This window comes from Chrysemys picta, chromosome 19 (genome assembly GCF_011386835.1).
Source record: "Chrysemys picta bellii isolate R12L10 chromosome 19, ASM1138683v2, whole genome shotgun sequence".
Taxonomy (NCBI): domain Eukaryota; kingdom Metazoa; phylum Chordata; order Testudines; family Emydidae; genus Chrysemys; species Chrysemys picta.
This window is the reverse complement of record NC_088809.1, coordinates 22029480-22048313: the sequence shown is the minus strand read 5'-3', so window position 1 is coordinate 22048313 and position 18834 is coordinate 22029480. Positions and strand designations below refer to the sequence as shown.

Sequence of the window (18834 nt, the reverse complement as noted above, 5' to 3'; positions counted from 1 at the left end):
GGGAGGACAGGCCGCAGGAGGAGATGGGGTGTGGGACACGGGCGGGGGATGATGAGAGGGGGGAACGGGCCGCGGGAGGAGATGGAGTGTGGGACGTGGGCGGGGGTGATGGGGGGAACGGGCTGCAGGAGGAGATGAGGTGTGGGACACGGGCCGGGGATGATGGGGAGGGGAACGGGGCATGGGAGGAGATGGGGTGTGGGACGCGGGCGGGGGTGATGGGGGGGAACGGGCCACGGGAGGAGATGGGGTGTGGGACGCGGGCGGGGGTGATGGGGGGGGGGAACGGGCCGCGGGAGGAGATGGGGTGTGGGACGCGGGCGGGGGTGATGGGGGGGAACGGGCTGCGGGAGCAGTTGGGGTGTGGGACGCGGGCGGGGGTGATGGGGGGGAACGGGCCGCGGGAGGAGATGGGGTGTGGGACGCGGGCGGGGGTGATGGGGGGGAACGGGCCGCGGGAGGAGATGGGGTGTGGGACGCGGGCGGGGGTGATGGCGGGGGGGAACGGGCCGCGGGAGGAGATGGGGTGTGGGACGCGGGCGGGGGTGATGGGGGGGAACGGGCTGCGGGAGGAGTTGGGGTGTGGGACGCAGGCGGGGGTGATGGGGGGGGAACGGGCCGTGGGAGGAAATGGGTTGTGGGACACGGGCAGGGGTGATGGGGGGAACGGGCCGCGGGAGGAGATGGGGTGTGGTATGTGGGTGTGGGACGTGATGGGGGTGGGGGGAGGGCTATAGAAGGGGGGTGATGGGGCACAGGAAGTAGGGGAGGGGAAAGGAGGCAGGTAGGGGATCGGGGAGGCAGCTGTGGCAGGGCAGGGCAGGGGGCCGTGATTCATGTCACTCTCCTGGACTCCGGTTCCTCTTGCTGCCACATGAGCAGCGACGGGCCCAGCAGGGGGCACTGCCTTGGGGCTGGCGCGTGGGGAGCTAACTCAGGGAATTAGCCTGTGCTGTGTCACCCGCACCACGACCCATAGCGTCCCCTGCTGGGCGAGGCTGGGATCACAGCGCTTAGTGCTGAACAGAAGGTCCGGAAAGACATCCTGTCTGGAGCTGGGTGTGATAAACTGGGCAGGCTTCAGCACTGCTCCCACCAGTCCCCCGTGGGCGCCCGACCCTGGTAATGCCGAGGGGATGGTGAGGAGCGCTGGTGACCCGGCGGGGAATGTAGGCACCTCCAGGTGATGCCAAAAGACACCAAAGAGCCCCTGCTGGTGCCTGGGGCAGGGGGCACTGCCATTTGGGAGTCAGAGCCCCATGCCCCTCGCACCGGTGGATGCCCTGCCTCATCCCACCCGCACTGCAGCCTGTGCCCAGCTCCCCTGGGCCCCGCCAGCGCGTGGCAGAGCCGAATGCCGGCCCTTGTGTGACCGGTGCCAGCTGGGCAGAAGAGGGACAATCTGCAGTGGGCCCAAGCCACATTACACCTGCTGCTGCAGAGTGGAGTGAAATCAGGGGGTCAGTGGCTGGGCCCTTCGGGGGGCTCGGCTCAGACACTCCCACCCTCCCCTGCTCTTATCGCTGATCGGAGCAGAGTCTGTTATGGCACCGAATGGCGCCCCTGCCTCTCTGCAGGGCAGGAGCGTGCGGGCAGCCCGAGGGAGCGCTCCCCATTGGGTGGGTCAGGCCGCAGCCCCCGGTACAGAGAGGAGCTGGGACCAAGGCCCCACACCCCAGTGCTGAAACTTCCCTCAGGGCATGGGGCAGTGACCTGGCTTGCAGTGTCCTGCCCCAGCATGTACTGGGGTAGCCCTGGCACTCAGGGGGCACTCCTCAACCTGTGGGTCACAACCCAATATTGGGTCACTGGCGTGTGCCACACGGTCACATGGAGGGTAGGGGAACTGGGCGCCTGCCCTCGGGGTGCTGGAGACCCCAATGCCCGGCGCAGGGCGGTGAGCGCAGCCAGCCCTGAGGGATAGGAGTCACAGGAGCGGACAGACACTTATTCAGCACAGAGCATGTTCAGTGTGTCTGACAGAGGGACACGGGGACATAGCATGGCTAGGACATGGGTAATCAGCTGGGTCACAGCAGGCCCCCAAGATTTACAAATGGGGCCTGAGCCCCAAAAGGTTGAGAACCAATGGGCTAGTGTCCAGGCCAGGAGCAGCATGGCCTAGTGGGAAGAGCAGAGGTGGGGCCTGCTCCCTGCTCTGCCTCTCGCAGCATGTGACTGGGGGCAGTCCCTTCCCCTCTGCACCTGAGAGCCCAGCTACAAAGGGAATGAGGAGCCTACGCCTTGGAAAGCACTTTAGCGCCATTCTGCTTGGACAGGGCCTTGCAGCATGGGTCCCTCTCTGTGACTGGAGCCCCTCAGCACCATCCCACTGATAACAGGGAGCAGAGATGGGCAGAACACTTCCAATGCAGCTGGGTCTGCTGCGAAAAGGTGGGCTTTGGAAATCCAACGGGTTTGTGTCAATTTCAGCAAAATCTTTGACAGCAAAACGTCTCAACTTCCATGGTTTGGTTCAACAAAGCGGATAAAACCCTTTCATTTCTACTTTATTGTTTCATTTCATTTAGACCTGTCTAGTTCACTATTACTGGTAATACTCTATTTAGGGTGGACAGAATTAGATTTTTATTTTTTCATAATTTCAATGGATAATATTGATTTTAAAGCATTTTTTATTTTTATAGAATGAAATGTTCACAGGTACAGAAAATTATGCCGGGGGGGGGGGGGAGATTGGGCAATGGGGGGGGTCACACAATAATTATTTAATGACAGATGTTGAGATTCAAAGGTAAAGCTCTGTAACCCTTAAAACACAAATTGTCACCATCGCATGTCAAAATACACCCAATAACGAGTTTAAATAAAACGCCACTAAGTTCTCAAACAGATTTTTTTTTTTACTTTGCCTACCTGTAAATTTGAGTTGCTATCGAGGGAAATATTTTTTCTTGGTTTGTGTGCTCAACGTCAAAGCCTGATGAGAGATGATAGAATTTAGTATTTTCTATGATCTTTTGACATCACTGCAAAGCGTTTGGATCTTATTGAAATGAGACAACTCCACAGTGTCACAGGACGGCGTTTCTAGGGTCCTGAATAGAAATTTTGTTCTGCAGGAAACATCGGCGTTTCAGTCTGGTTCAGAACGACCCAATTCCCCAATGGCAGAATTTCCCCTGGTTCAGACGTTTCGATTTCGGAGCAGCGGCGCAGGGCTGAGGTGTCAGTGCCACCCTCTTCCAGAGCCCCCACGCGCATGGCGCCTGCTGTGATCCAGAGAGAGGCTCGACCCTTCCCCACCAGCCATTCATGGAACACATTCATGGCTGGCTTGCCAGGGCCTGCCCTCCGCAGAGTGCCGGCGAAGCCGAGGTGCGGGCAGCCAGAGTGCGAGGTGATCCGCCCCGGGTCCAAGGGCAGAGCTGAGGAGCTGGGAGATCATGGCCCCTGGGGGGCTGCCCTGGCTGGGCAGGGAGCCGGGAGATTGTAGCCCCCAGGTGCTGTCCACCCCGTCTGCGGGGCAGTGCCCAGCCTTTGGCCAGGAAAGCTGCTGTCACAGCCCCCAGCCCAGCTCGAGGATGGAGAACATGGGGGCTTCTCTGACCCCTCCCCTGCAAACTCCCCGTCCTTCAACACCACTGATCTTCTCAGACCTCCCTGACCAACGCAGACAGGCTGGGAAAGCAAAACCTTGTCACTGCTGACAGCCAAATCCTTCCGTGGCCCAGACACCCCCACAGCTCCCCATAGCAGAGCCACCCCCCCACAGCTCGCTGGGGCAGAGCCACCCTCCCCCCCACACAGCTCCCCGGGACAGGGCCACCCTCCCCTCCCCAGCTCCCCATAGCAGAGCCACAGCTCGCTGGGACAGGGCCACCCTCCCCCCCCAGCTCCCCATAGCAGAGCCACAGCTCGCTGGGACAGGGCCACCCTCCCCCCCCAGCTCCCCATAGCAGAGCCACCCCCCCCCCCCCAGCTCCCCAGGACAGGGCCACCCTCCCCCCCACAGCTCCCCATGGCACAGCCCCGACCCCCCTCCCTCAGCTCCCCATGGCACAGCCTCCCTCCCAGCTCCCCATGGCAGGGCCTCCCCACCACAGCTCCCCATGGCAGGGCCTCCCTCCCAGCTGAGGAAGATGCCGCAGTGACAGCCTCGCCCCAGGGAAGGAGCAGTCCAGGCGACAGGCCCGGCCCTGAGACATGGCCAAGTACTAGGAGCGACTGGCAGGCCTGCGGGTGAAGGGGGAACTGGGCTGAGAGCAGCTTCCCGCCAGTGTCGGCTCAGGCCGGGTTCAGAGCAGCCCCCTGCCCCCCGTGCAGGCTGCTTCCAGCCAGGATCGAGGTCCGGCTGCTTCGGGGCTGGGCGTGACCAGGGTCGTGCTGTTGGGAAGCTGCCAAGGCTGCAGCCCGGCTCCAGCGCATCTGTCCACACCGGAGCTCTGCCAGCTGGGACCCCCTCCCCCGTTTCCTGTGTCCCAGCTGCCCCCACCCAGCCAGGATGGGGCATCTCCACCTCGCCTTCATTGCCATGGGGCTAAGGACTCAGTGGTGCACCCAACGTGGGAACTAAACAGGAGCAGGAGAGCCAAGCAAGCAGGAGCAACCAGATCACATCAGGGCTGTCCCCACTGCGCTGAGGGGGCTCCACTAGCCCCCACCAGCGCGAGGCCAGGCAGCCGGCAGCTGAGCCCAGAGAGCTGGGCCGCTGGCTCAGGCTCCACACAGAGGAAGGGAAGGCAGATGTCACCCACAGCAGCAGGGGGATGGACCTGCTGTGCCATGGAGGCTGGGGGTGCAGGGTGGAGAGAGGAAACAGAGTCTGACCCCCACAGCCCTATTAGGAGTCCGCCTGCACTTCAAACTGGGTTCCCCAGAGCTGGCACCCAACTGCAGCGTGTCCCAGAGCCGGGCCTGCGCCTTGGAGAGCCCACAGGTCTGGGAGGCGAGGAGGGTCCTATTTACCGCCCAGCCCAGGCCAGGTATAGCCTGAGCTGGGAGCCCCTCAGGGCTCAGAGCAGCTCCCTGGACGGGAGCAGCTGGGTCCCTGCCAGGCAAACCCCTGGGCTGGCGGGACGGGGCAGCCTGCCCTTGACGAGCAGCTGCACTAACGAAGTAACTCCTCACCTCAAGTATCCCGAGATAAGCGGGTCCCGCGGGCTGGGGCGTGAGGGGCAGAGAGCGCGGCGCTGCCAGCTCCAGCCGAGGCTGCTTGTCATTCTAACACCTCGGGCCAGCTGGGAGCAGCACCTCCTTATCAACCACGTGCCCCCCCGGGCGCCCGCTGCCAATCCCCCCGGAGCAGGGGCGCGCTGGCTCCTTAGCCAAGGCGGGAGGTCACCCCAGTGTCGCTCTAGCCCAGGGGTCGGCAACCTGTCAGAAGTGGTGCGCTGAGGCTTCATTTATTCACTCTGATTTAAGGTTTCGCGCCAGTCATACCTGTTAACGGTTTTAGAAGGTCTCTCTCTGTAATATAGAACTAAACTATTGTTGTATGTAAAGTAAATAAGCTTCATTTAAAATTAAATTAAAATGCAGAGCCCCCCGGACCGCTGGCCAGGACCCGGGCAGTGTGAGTGCCACTGAAAATCAGCTCGCGTGCCGTAGGTTGCCTACCCCTGCTCTAGGCAATGAACGATTCGGGAGAGGGGGACCCGAGCTCAGAGCAGTCGCCCTGAGGCCGTGAGAGGACAGCGCTCCTGGGGCCCAGGCTCGGGCACCACAGGGACTGACCCACTTCAACTGCAGCTATGGAGCACTGGAGGGGCCTCAGCGGCCCGGCGCTGGAGCAATGTGGATGGGGCGGGGGTGCTGAGAGCCCCTGACCCACACAGGGTGACCCACACCCTGTGGGTGACAGAAACCACTTCAAGCCAGGGGGTGCGAGAGCACGTACCCCACCCCCTGCACCCCCACCACCTATGGCAGCAGGGTCCAGCTGTGGTAACTGCTGCATCACGTTCCCTCCAGCGTCCCCCTCAGCCAGCCCTCCCGCACTGCTCCCTATAGCGCCCGCCACAGCCAGCCCTCCTCCACCGTTCTCTATAGCGCCCCCTGCTGGGACCACGCCCCACAGCCAGTCCTCCCACACCATTCCCTATAGCGCCCCCTGCTGGGACCAGGCCCCACAGCCAGCCCTCCCACACCATTCCCTATAGCGCCCCCTGCTGGGACCACGCCCCACAGCCAGCCCTCCCGCACCGGTCCCTATAGCGCCCCCTGCTGGGACCACGCCCCACAGCCAGCCCTCCCGCACCGGTCCCTATAGCGCCCCCTGCTGGGACCACGCCCCACAGCCAGCCCTCCCGCACCGGTCCCCATAGCGCCCCCTGCTGGGACCACGCCCCACAGCCAGCCCTCCCGCACCGTTCCCCATAGCGCCCCCTGCTGGGACCACGCCCCACAGCCAGCCCTCCCGCACCGGTCCCTATAGCGCCCCCTGCTGGGACCACGCCCCACAGCCAGCCCTCCCGCACCGGTCCCTATAGCGCCCCCTGCTGGGACCACGCCCCACAGCCAGCCCTCCCGCACCGTTCCCTATAGCGCCCCCTGCTGGGACCACGCCCCACAGCCAGCCCTCCCGCACCGTTCCCTATAGCGCCCCCTGCTGGGACCACGCCCCACAGCCAGCCCTCCCGCACCGTTCCCCTTTACTCTCACCCATCGGGTCCCCTTGCCGGGGAGCTGAGAGCCATTGACCCAAACTATAAATCCTGCATATGATGGAAACCACTTCAAGCCAGGGGATGCTGCTTTAGCCCCAGCACCCCTAGTTCCAGCCCCCCTGTTTGACTCTCCCTCTGGGCCCTTTCGGAGCATGCACTACGGCCAATTGACGGCTCCTGCTCTGGTGCGGACGCTGACTGTGCACGTTGGGCTTCCAGGTGACTCCTGTAAGTGCAACAATGTCACATTCCTAGAGGGGCCTCGTTCCCCTCCCACGCACTAGTGATTACAGACAACAAAGCTGGTCCAGCGCCAGAAATCCACTCCAGCGTGTATACGCCGTCCAACCGCCTTCCCTCTTCACTATTCGGGGCCTCTCCTCCACAGCTTGGGGGGACCGTGGTGCTCACCACCCCGCCTCCACAACGGTGAGTTACTTGCCCTTGCCTCAGCATCCTTCAAGAAACGGGTGAACACCACAGGCCCTAGCATGGCTTCTCTCCCCTTTCATGCGAGTTCACACAGCTCGCTTTTGTGCACATCCTTTCTGCTAACCCAGGAGCCAAGCAGGCATTTCCCCAGGGATAGTACAGCACTGGAGAGTTTAGACCATGGCTGCCAGATGGGGGCAAGGAGAGATGAGGAAGGGGTAACATTTTTCAGAAGCAGCAGCATGAACTATTTACCAGAAGCAGGTGTGGGTGGGGAAGAGGAGGAGGAGCTGCTGTGAATTAGACCTTCCAGAAAGCTTTCAAACTATCCAAACTGTCTGTCCCTCTTGCTCACACCTTCCTTCCCCATCAGTCAATTTATTCCAAACTTCTGACAATCAATTCATGGGAAAGGGAAAAGAGAAACCAAGCTTGACTTAGGCAGAAGACCCAGTGGCTGAAATCCCTACCTCTACAAGTGGCACCTTGCACGCAGAGATCCATGCCCACAGTTGTACTAGTTCTGGCCTCGGAAGCCCCACCTTCTGTTCCCACAAGAGGAAAGTGAGTGAAGCACTTGCATAGGGCAGTTCCCAGGTCTCCCTTGCTGCAGATTAAGCCCATGAGGTCTTGTCCTACCTTCAGTGGACATGGAGAACTGATCACTGACCACTGTAACAGCCCTTCATCTATTTGAAGACTGCAATCAAATCCCCTTCAAGACTTAACCTGCCTAGTTTTCGTAGGGCAAGTTTTCTAAAGCGCGGATCATTTTTGTTGCTCTCCTCTGGACTCTCTCCAGTTTACCCACATCTTTCCTAAAGTGCAGCACCCGGAACTGGACACAGTCCCCAGCACTGAGCATAGCAGGGCAATTACTTCCCAAGGCCAAGTCATTAATGAAAACATTGAACTCCACCCACCCCCAGCTTGACAGTGAGCCCTTGATAACTACTCTTGGAGTACGGTCTTAAAAGTTGCCCACCCACCTACCTTTCCATAGTTGCTGTGAGAAAACTCACAGGGGGCTGTCAAAAGTCTTACTAAAATCAAGATATCACATCTACAGCTTCTGTCTTATCCACTAGGCCAGTAACACTCTGAAAGCAGGAAATCAGGTTCTTTGGTACTTCGCCTTAGCAATGCATCCATGTTTCCAGTTTTTGGCAGAATCCTTTTTGATTTGCAGCTCATTAGAGCTCCTGGTGAAGCCCGAGGGCGTCTCTACACTGCAATAAAACACCTGCGTCTGGGCTGGATCAGCTGACTTCAGCTCCAGGGCTATGAAATTGCAATGTAGACATTTGGGCTCAGCCGGGTTGCCAAGGCGGCCAGTTTTTGGCTGGAACGCCCAATCAAAAAGGGACCTAGCAGCGCCGGTCAGCACTGATAACTGGGCCGTTAAAAGTCTGGTCGGCAGCGCAGTGGGAGGGCCAGGGCTAAGACAGGCTCCCTGCCGGCCCTGGCTCCGTGCGGCCACCAGGTCCTTGTGGCCTCTAGGTGTATGGGCGGCCAGGAAGGCTCTGTGCACTGCCCCCACCCGAGTGCTGGTTCTGCAGCTCCCATTGGCTGGGAACTGTGACCAATGGGAGCTGCGGGGGCGGCACATGCAGGTGCAAGGACAGCACGTGGAGCCACCCTGGCTGCCCATGTGCCTAAGCACTGCCGGGACCCCACACCCCCCCATCCCAAACCCTAGCCCAGAACCCCCTCCTGCACCCCAAACCCATCCCCCACGCCAGAGCCCACCCCCACACCCCAACCTGCACTGCAACTAGCAAGTGTGTTCCGTGCAGAGAGGCATATATATCACAACACATACTCTTCTGTTCTTTTGAGTTCTAGTGGGTGGGTGTGTAGACACTAGAGGACATTAGCAAAGATAAGCCATAAAAGTCTTAAATTTCAGAGCAGGTCCTACACTGAGGTCTCTGCTAAAAGGTTGGAGAGAGACCAGTTGGAGTCACACATTTTAATGCACTCAGGTTCTACTGTTCTTTCCAGGGGCTAAAAAGTAGGTTCCAGAGGAACCTCAGATGAGTCCAGCATCTCTGCTGGAGAAAGCATTCACACCTCCCCATTCCACCAGAGATCTACTGGAACAGCTAGGCAGGCCCCCACCACACAGCACACAGCCAGAGCCCCCCTCACTTTGAGATTTTAAACTACAGCAAGCCAGGAAATTCAGTTCCTTCCCAGCAGTGCAACTCAGACTCCTTGTAAAGATGTCGTGTTTGGTCTCAATGCAGGTCATTGTAAGTTCCAAGGCACAGTTGCTACAAAAACTAGGTTTGCCTTTATGTAGCGTTTTGCCTTTAAATACAAGAAGGCATCAGGAAAAACCCTAGCTTTTGCTAGGAAAGATTTGCAAGTGTAGCTACGCCAGCATATCTTCCAAGTACAGATGCAGCTTATACTATCCATAAAAAAAGTTTATACAGGAATAGCTTATACCTGTTCCCAAGTAAAATAAGCTGTACTGGCAAAACACCTTTAGCCTGGTCTGTCTCTACATGAGGACTTGCCAGTGTAGAAACTAGCGAGGAAGTTTTGGCTGGTACTTCGAACAAATGATACTGCAAAGTCCCCGAAAGTTCACTTTGGGGGTGGGGACGCAAAGAGTTGCAGCCTATTGCACTTGTACAGACATGAGAGTATCTGAGCAACTCACATTCTTTCATGTATCATAGAAGATTAAGGTTGGAAGAGCCCTCAGGAGATCATCTAGTCCAACCCCCTGCTCAAAGCAGGACCAACACCAACTAAATCATCCCAGCCAGGGCTTTGTCAAGCCAGGCCTTAAAAACTTTTAAGGATGGAGATTCCACCACCTCCCTAGGTAACCCATTCCAGTGTTTTACCACCCTCCTAGTGAAGTAGTGTTTCCTAATATCCAACCTAAACCTCCCCCACTGCAACTTGAGACCATTGCTCCTTGTTTTGTCATCTACTCAGAAGCGGGGAAGTGCTATTATCCCTATTTCACTGATGGGGATTGAGGACCAGAGTGACTTGCCCAAGACCCAGTTACAAGTCCAATGGCTGGAAGCGGAAGCTAGACAAATTCAGACTGGAAATAAGGTATAAATTAACAGTCAAGGTAATTAACCACTGGAACAATTTACCTGAATCTCCATCACTCTCAGGTTTTAAAATCAAGACTGGGTTTTTCCCTAAAAGTTCAGCTCCAGGAATTATTTTGGGAAGTTCCACGGCCTGTGCTCTAGAGGTCAGACTAGATGATCCCAATGGTCCCTTCTGGCCCTGCACTCTATAACTCTAGTCTCACAACAGTACCTTAATGACTGGGGCATCCCTTCCTCTCTAGCCTAAAAGGCAGTTTTCTTTAGAGTTCTAGATGCCTGCAAAGTAGCCTCGTGGGAGCCTTCTCAACTTCTGGGCTGCTCCACACCCCCAGCAAAAAGCGACTGCACTATTGTAAGTTCTGAAAGTGAGAGTATCCGACTCTTGTACAGACCTTGAACAGTTGCACGTGAGGTCTATTTCTTCCTACATATTAGTTCCACTTATCCAGTCTCTCCCTCTTCCCCAACTCATTCATGGAATACTGGTAGTTGCTCTGTGAAAGTAGCCCCATTTCTCAAGATGCCAGCCGTTCAGAAATGGGCTGTGATGGGGGAGAGCCCTGCAGCGAGCACGACTCAGCTTTGCTTGGACAGGCAGCAGGAAAGGACTCTCTACAAGCAGTTTTACAAACACAAGTACATAATGTTTATTTTTAAATTTCCAATTTATTACAAGTACAGCCCTTAGCAGAACCCCCCTCCCCCCAAATGACAATTTTTTTTTTTAAATAATGTACAGTTCCAAAGGTTTCACTGGGTAGGAGCTGCACAAAATGGTCAGTATTAACAAGACAAAACAACGCTTTCAAGGGGGTGTCAAACACAAGTGTCAGTGCTAGTTCTGTGGAATAGGATGGCGGGGCTGGGGGGAGGAGAAAAGGAGGCTGGAATTCTGCTATAGGCTCACAACAGTGACTGACAGTCCAGGCGTGAACCAAGTGCTTGGTTTAAAAAACAAAAACAAGTACACAACATTGGGCTGCCATCTTCATTAACCTTTTTATTCTCAAATCATAGGAGTTGCACCAGGTTTTTTTAAATTTAATGATCAGTACAGAATAGCCACACAGCTATTTTGTTCCAATTTAAAGACATAATAAGATGTTCAAACCCTGATTTTGTTAGACCAAAATATGTCATAAGGAGGGAGAGGCAAAAAAAGTTTTGCTTAAACAGAAATCAATAACTCAAGTGGCACAAGCTGTTGGGGACGCATGGCAGAGCAATGTCTCTCTCCCCAGCACAACCTCTTTCCCACTAGTCAACTGCTGTGTACGTCAGAGTTTGCCCTTCTGCGCGTTACAGGGCGTGGCAGGTGGGTTGGGGGGGGGGGGAAGAGAGGCTGAGTTAGTGGAGGTATTACTATAAAAGTAGAGAGTAAATCTAGAAAAGGGTCAGTGAGACTCCTCCCCTCCCTCCCCAAACAAATCTCCCAGCTGAACTCCAACTACTGAGAGGAAAACAAGAGTTTTAGAGGGAAAAATATAAAGCAAACACATTTTCATATAAACTGTACTGTACATGTGCCAAAGCAAGACAAAGGTATCTTACAAGGTGTTCTTTATACAAGCTCACTGCTAGAAACAAGTGACTTAAACTAGAAAATTAATTTAAAAAGTTACACAGAACAAGTTTCTGCTGCTTCCCCTCCCGGGGTTTTCTACGGGATGTGGGGGAATGCCATGTCTCTGATATGCCTCTGGCATTTGGTTCATCCACTTGAAGGGCTACATGATTATGTGCTGTTAAAGGTGAGCAGGGGAACCAACCGTCTATTCTTTGCCATGTCCAAGTGGAGCGCTGCAGTCAGAAGAAAGGACAAGCTCCTCAGAGCACAACCTCAGGAGACCGCTCCCCAGAAGAAACAGAGGAGAGAAACAAGAGCACCTCAAAGCCATTTGTATTATGATGCTGGTGAAAGCCATACCTCCATAAATGTAAGTGCTTTGCTCACTCGACGTGTCCCTTCACTGGGGGCTCAAAATTAACACCATATAAATATACACATACAAGAACTAACGGCCATTGGCCTGATCACACTCCATCCTTCTGTGATGGAACATGATCCTTCCCCATGCTAGATGAGGGCTGGTTTCACATCACAGGCAGCAGATGGCAGGAGGTCCCACAGCGCTCCAGTGTTGGCTGCTCAGCTAAAGGGGAAGGAAACAGCTCCATTCCGAGAAAGCAGATCGCACTCCAAACTGGAGGAGACTTCACACTCCCCTGTCCAATGAGGCTTAGGCCAGTTCTTCCGCTTGCCCTCCCACCTTCTTCTAGCAGGACAATCCCAGAAGAGCTTTATATATTTTGCTGGAAGCAGTAAGTCACCTCTGCTCACTTGATGGATGGCCAAATACTTCAGGAAGATACAGAGAAATTACAAACTAGAACTGGTCACGGGAAAGGCTGGATTAATAAAGAAGTGTCTGCTGCTTCCTAAATCCCTTCAGACAGCCAAGCCTGCTGCCCAGCAGCACCAGAAGGCCTGCTCCAACTCTGTCTCCCTCCAGTCTCCCTGCCCCTCATTTCTTTCTCTTTCGCCCCCTGGAATGTTCAGTGGCCTCTGACTCACTGTCCCCTTCCTGCTCCTCTAGTCCCTGGCGCCTGGCAGAGGGCTTCTTGCGTTTTCTGCGGGAGTACGTATGGCCAGGCAAGTGTTTGTGCAGCATGTCAATCAAACACTGTTCTGTCTTCTCCAGGCAGGACAGTACGTGGCTCCCATTCTGATTGTAGTGCTCAGCGTTGGAGAACACCTGTTTGATGTCAGAGAGGAACTCTAGCACAGAGCGATAGCTGCCACATGAGCACTTGCTCTGCATAGTCTGGAAGTCCATGGGGTTGCTGATGACCTCAAAGTAATCTTCAGCTTCCTCTGTGGTCACTGGCTCCCTGCCGAGGAAGGAGTCATAAAGACAGGAGAAGAATTAGTGTCAGACACTGGCATTACCTAGATACTAGCAGGACACTCACAGAAACCGTCCATATCCACTGACACGGACCTGCAGCTCCCAGCAACACCACAATAAACCTTGGTGCCTAGAGCCCTCACAAATCAACCAATACCCAGCACCCCGAGAGGTGGGAGCTTACAGACGGAGAAACTCAGGCAGTTAACGTGCCTTGCCCTTCATAGAAGGGAACTGGTAGCAGAGCTGAATTTGAACTCTGGAGATGACTATATGCACTACAACATGCTTCCTCTGGAAGGAACACTGAGTGGTTTTGGGTGGCCCAATGCTCGGTACTGTGCAGAGAAGGGAATGGGAGCATGTCACGCCCTAGCTATAGAAGTCAATCTTGGTTCCCTCCATAGAAACTAGTCTCCAGAGACACGGAGCACAGGGGTTCCTAGTGTAACAGACAGACCCACTTCTTTTTCTCTGTACTTATTCTGCTTCTAACACAGCCAGGCCTCCGGGCCAGCAGCAGCCTGCAACCATGGCTTTGTGCAGCCCTGAGGCGTAGCCACTCCCACTGCGTGTGCAGAGTTCCAAGGACAGTTTGCAGGGGAAGGAAGCCCTAAGTGCCTCACCTGAAGGGCCAGCTGAAGCGGTACTTGATGAGCTTATTGAGGATTTCCTCACACTTCTGCAACTCCAGGTTCTGGCGACGTGAAGTCTTCTTCGTTTGAAGCACCTAACGAAGTGGAGCAAGCCATTAAAAGGAGGGGAACCGGCATAGGATTTAACTGTAGCCAAAACAGTTCCTAAGGACTTGCCCACATTGAGGCTTGGTGAGCAGCAAGTCAGGGTGTGACTATACAGCGCACTAAGTCGCTGTGTGTACCCTGCTACCATGCACTAAAAGTTCCCTAATGCACACCAGCAGGGTCATCACGGTAACTTCGTGTGTGGCAGGCTAGTGTGCTGAGCATTCGCTCAGACCCTAGTTTGCTCACTGCATGGACAAGCCCCAAGCGGAGGAAAATAGGAGTAGAATTTTCCTTTTCAATCCTATCACAAGCAGGTGTATCAGTGGGTAGGGGAGACGTGATACTGCTGTAAAAACTAAAGCTTAAGGTGTTCAAACCCCACCATCCTCTCTGCAATAATCGAGAAGCAAACTGCTCGGCTGCGGGAGCTTTGATGCTAGCAGCCAAGAAATGCCATGGCAGCTTGAGTTACAAAATGGGAACCCTGTCCAAAAGCTCTGACAGGAATAGTTTACAGGCAGTCCTGTCCTTTTTCCAGGGGCAGGAAGCTTTTTCAAAGAGGTTCAAAGCAAGTGGCCAAAGAATAAATGACAACAAATGGAGCGTGCAAATCCCTCCCCTCCTTACCCCCTGGGTAGACAGCATATGACAGGCAAAGGAGAGGAAGAAAGCAGTTGCGGTGCCATGTTAACAGGCCTGCGGCAGAGGCTACCATGCCATTTTAAATCCCAAACAGCAGCTGATGGCCCCAAGCTTTGCTGTACTCGAGAAACGAGCAGTGCACAAGGTCAGCCATTTGTCTAGGGATTTGTAGCAGGTCAGCCACTACTGTACTGGCATCCCTCTCAGCTCTGAAGGGGTCACGGCATACAGATACGTTGATATGGAGGGAACTGCAGTAACATCCTGGGCCTAGGCTACAATTGTCAACAAATCAGATTTGGGCTGGGAAGAGGGGCAGGGAGCTAACAGGACCTGTCTCCTCAGCCTAGAGGGTTAGAGAGACAGACAGACATTATTTTACCAAGACACCCAATATTTTACCGAGGTCCACAATTCCCAGCAGCCGACCCTGTTTCGATGAGACCATTCCTCACTCAAAAGGAACCTCTAGCTGGCTCTGGTGCACCTCCCCCGATTTGGAGAGCATGCGAGCAAGCAATGGGCAGCAGGAAAGGGGTCTCCTGTATAGGTTAGCACAAGGCAGCTACAGAACCACTAGCCGTTCTTTTACCCCACCCCAGGGACCCTAATGCAGCAGGAGCCTGAACCCCAAGCCTGGCCCTCCAGCCCAAGAAGCAAAGGCTGTTGATGGGCACTTTGGGAGGAGCTCCTATGACAGGCCACAACAGCACTGTTAACACTGGTCACTAGATGTACAGCAGATCTGTGGGAAGCGCCTGCGACACTGCACCATGGTGTTAGAAGGCCAATATCCCCACGTAACCCTAATGGCTACAGCCCCACGACAGTCAGCACAGAACCCCCAGCTCCGCCCTTCCCAGCGCACCCACAGGATTGGCTCTATTCAAACACACAAGGTTTTATTCATTAAATGTCAAGTGAAACCTAAACCAGCTAAATTATGTCCTGAAGGTTGGGGAGTGACCGTCCGGACAACAACTGTCAGAAAATGGCCAAGCCCGGGGAGTGAGGGTCCGACATTGCTGGCATTCTATCACCATCCCGGACTCCCCTCTTCCCCCACCTCTCTGCACAGACATATGGATACTATTTAAAACCCTTTAACAAGCTGCAGGCCGCCTGCTAATCAAGGGGGACAATGTGTGAAAGCGGCTGGGGAAGGATGCCTGGCATATCTGTGCTCCGTTTGCGCTGGGCCCTTAAGGATACATGGCCTTTGTTAGACGGACCTCAGCCCCGTGTGGATTTCACAATACAATTCAGGGCATTTCTCTGAGAAGGGGAGGGGAAGGAAGTGACACCTGTTGAGTTTATAACTCAAGAAGTGAGCAATCTCCTGGGGGCAATTTGGCTCTTACCAGCTCATCAATGTCTGCTCCGTTGACAGGTGTGGCCCGCTGCCGGGGTCCTCTGGCGGCATGCAGCGACTGTTTCTTCCCTTGGTGCCTGCCTTGCCTGGAAGGGTACATCATTGTGCTCTGCTTGCCCTTGGGTGCCTTTCTGGGTCTCACTGAAACAATCAGACAGTTTTAGGAACAGGTTCACTTTTGGAGAGAAATCTGAGAGCGCCTCAAACCAAGGAGAGAGGATGACAATGGACAAGAGCCCTTCAGCCTCTTGGCTTCTGCTCCTAATGTTAAGAAGCTGACTGAGATTGTCTCCATCACAGACAATAGCAAAAAATCTCATCTCTGCAGAGACAGTCGCATATAACAGCAACCATTCAAAGAAGAATTCGGTGCCCTGAGTAGTGGCCACATACAGGGTTAAAATGGAGAGTTGCACCATCTCTGCCCAGTTATACCAAAGCAGGTACGGTCATACTGCTGTCTCAGTTGGCTGGACAGGTGCTGCTTCTCACCAGACTTTACTCACTTCTGCATCCATTGAGTAAGCCAAGCAATCATATGTCTTCTCCAGGTGAAGCAAATGCCCCCTTTCCAGAAAGGACACTGGTGGTTGGCAAGGACATTACTCCTACTCATGGGTGACCAGACACACACACACAGCCAGCAAGCCTCTAGTTGGAAGGAGATTTGGATTTCTGAGCAAGGTTCAGCTGTGGCAGTGTTGAAGCAGAAATGTCTTAGTGCTAAAATCCTGATACCTCCAAGCCCTCCAAGGAGGGTGGGGGGGAGTGAGTTAAGCCTTGGAGATAACTTACACCTTCCTTTACTGTTCAGACCAGAAATGTGTGGGAATCCCTTGGTTTCCTGTTGTCCGCTTGCTCCCTGCCAGAGTGCGGATGGCTGAATGGGTGCCTTTACAGGCATTTACAAGTGGCCCACACAATGGGATAAGCCAGTTGCTAAGTCCCCCTGAAAAGCTAACTGTGTTCACAGTGGGTGTCGAGTTACTCTGGCAGGGAGCTGCTCCACATGCTGGAATTGGTAAACAATGGAATTTTATTCCAAACATTGGGGCTGCTACATTATGTTCCAGATAAATGATTTTGTCCATTTGTCAGCCTGCCTGTCACCATTTTAAATGGAGGGAATGCAAGCGTGGTGACGAACTGTCTCCTGTCTTAAATTTCTCCTGAGACCCCTGTGCATTGGGTGTATGTTGGTCTTTCTTCCCGAACAAGCGCCTTCCACCTGGTCATAAATGCATACGAAAGCCATGTCCAACATGCAGCAGTCCTTCACTTGTGGCCTCTAATCCAGCCCTGTCCAATAAATCATCTTGTCAGACCCCCTGCAGGAGCAGCGTGTGTCAGGGCAGTGGGATGTCTGTATACTGTCGCTCCTGCTTGTGTGTCAAGTTCGCAGCATGTGTTAAATGTCTGACAATCCAACATTCTATATTCTATCCTCAGGATAAACGCTACACAAGGATTAACTGGGACTTCTCCACTAAAACAAAAGTTTTCCACCATGACCTTTCCATGCTAATGCCCCGTAAAGCTGGGGGTTGAGTTTAATGCTTTATTTTTAGTGACAGTAACCCTCTTTTGCTATTGTCTGAAAACCCTGGCTTTGGTCCTGGAACTGGAATGCATCAAGGGCTGAACATACTCCAAGTGTGGACATGGATACTCCAAAGAACAAAGAGCAACCTATATCAGAAGATCAAGGAACACCCCACAAATTAAACAAAATGGAAAAATGTGTAAGGCCTGAACCAGCCAGCTGGAGCTCAGTAGTACAAAACACTCCCCAGCTGGAGACCGTTGGGAGAACGTATACAAATCCCCTGGGTCTCAGTCACTGAATTCCATCACCAGCTTTAGCTGAAGAATTTGGTCTGAAGCTACAACTTTCATGTCAATGACATTTCAGCTGAAAGCAAATGGTGTACACGTGCATTTCAGGGAACTTTCCAGTTCATGCTTCCTGATCTACTCCAGTGGGGCAGCATCAACGTCCCAAAAACAAAAGGAAGGAGGTGGAGCATGGCAGGAAAGAAACTGTTGGATTTGGGGTGGAGAAGCATTTGTTTCATTTAGTCTGGAATGCCATTCTGAACCCTGGTGGGTGAAGTAATCTTTTACTGGACCAACTTCTGTTGGTGAGAGAGAAGCTTTTGAGCTTAAACAAAACCCTTCTTCAGGTCCTTGAAAGCTTGTCTCTCTCATGAACAAAAGTTGGTCCAATAGAAAACATTACCTCACCCACCTTGTCTCTATTATCCTGGGACCCACGGCTACAACGACACTGCATACATTTTGAACCCTGTGACTTTATTTCACTCAGCTGCCTGAGAAAGCTCAATCTCTGAGGACAGTTACTACAGCCCTGTTAGAAACTCCCTGTCAATGTTTGTTCAGTTTGGAGAGGGCCTGACTCATAGAATCATAGAATATCAGAGTTGGAAGGGACCTCAAGAGGTCATCTAGTCCAACCCCCTGCTCAAAGCAGGACCAATTCCCAGCTAAATCATCCCATACTACATACTCATACTACAGTCTGGACAGTAGACACTGGCTGTTCTACAGGAAGTGATAAGTGAAGGTGAATTTTAATAGCATACCAAGGGAACCTCATGGTGACAGGCTAGAATTATACTCCCCACCACCAATCCCAAACAAGATATTTTTTTTAAATGCAAAACTAAAAGTTAAGTTTTGGGGTGGTGGAGGAAAAGAGACAGCATTCCACTTCCCAGGGACAGCAAATGCTGAAGAGTAAAAAGGCTATTAAATAATCAATCATGCTGCTTGCTAACTCTTCGCTGCTGCAGGCCCATGCTGACAGCTTAGCAGCAGTTTCTAATGGCATCAGCTGCGTATCAAGAAGCGTGGATCAGCACACTGGAATGTGAGCATGCTCCCCCGCCTTTGAGTTGACGTAGTATTTAAATTGCTGCAAGGAGAGTCTCAATCCTGAAGTAGCAAGAGGCCCGAAGGCAGTCGATTCCCAGTTCTCCACAAGTACATCACATGTCT

The 18834-nt window shown here is 53.9% G+C and overlaps 1 protein-coding gene across 1 annotated transcript in view; it reads right to left on the bottom strand.

Moving 5' to 3' along the window:
* Window positions 1–10769: 10769 nt before the first annotated feature.
* Window positions 10770–18834, bottom strand: part of BAZ1B (bromodomain adjacent to zinc finger domain 1B) — an 84359-nt gene continuing 76294 nt past the window's right edge. The window contains exons 17-19 of the mRNA XM_005294327.5: window positions 15806–15957; window positions 13683–13786; window positions 10770–13039 (exon numbers count right to left, since the gene is read on the bottom strand). Of these exons, the coding sequence (XP_005294384.2) occupies window positions 12673–13039; window positions 13683–13786; window positions 15806–15957 (623 nt within the window). The 3' untranslated portion in view covers window positions 10770–12672. The remainder of the gene's footprint in view (window positions 13040–13682; window positions 13787–15805; window positions 15958–18834) is intronic.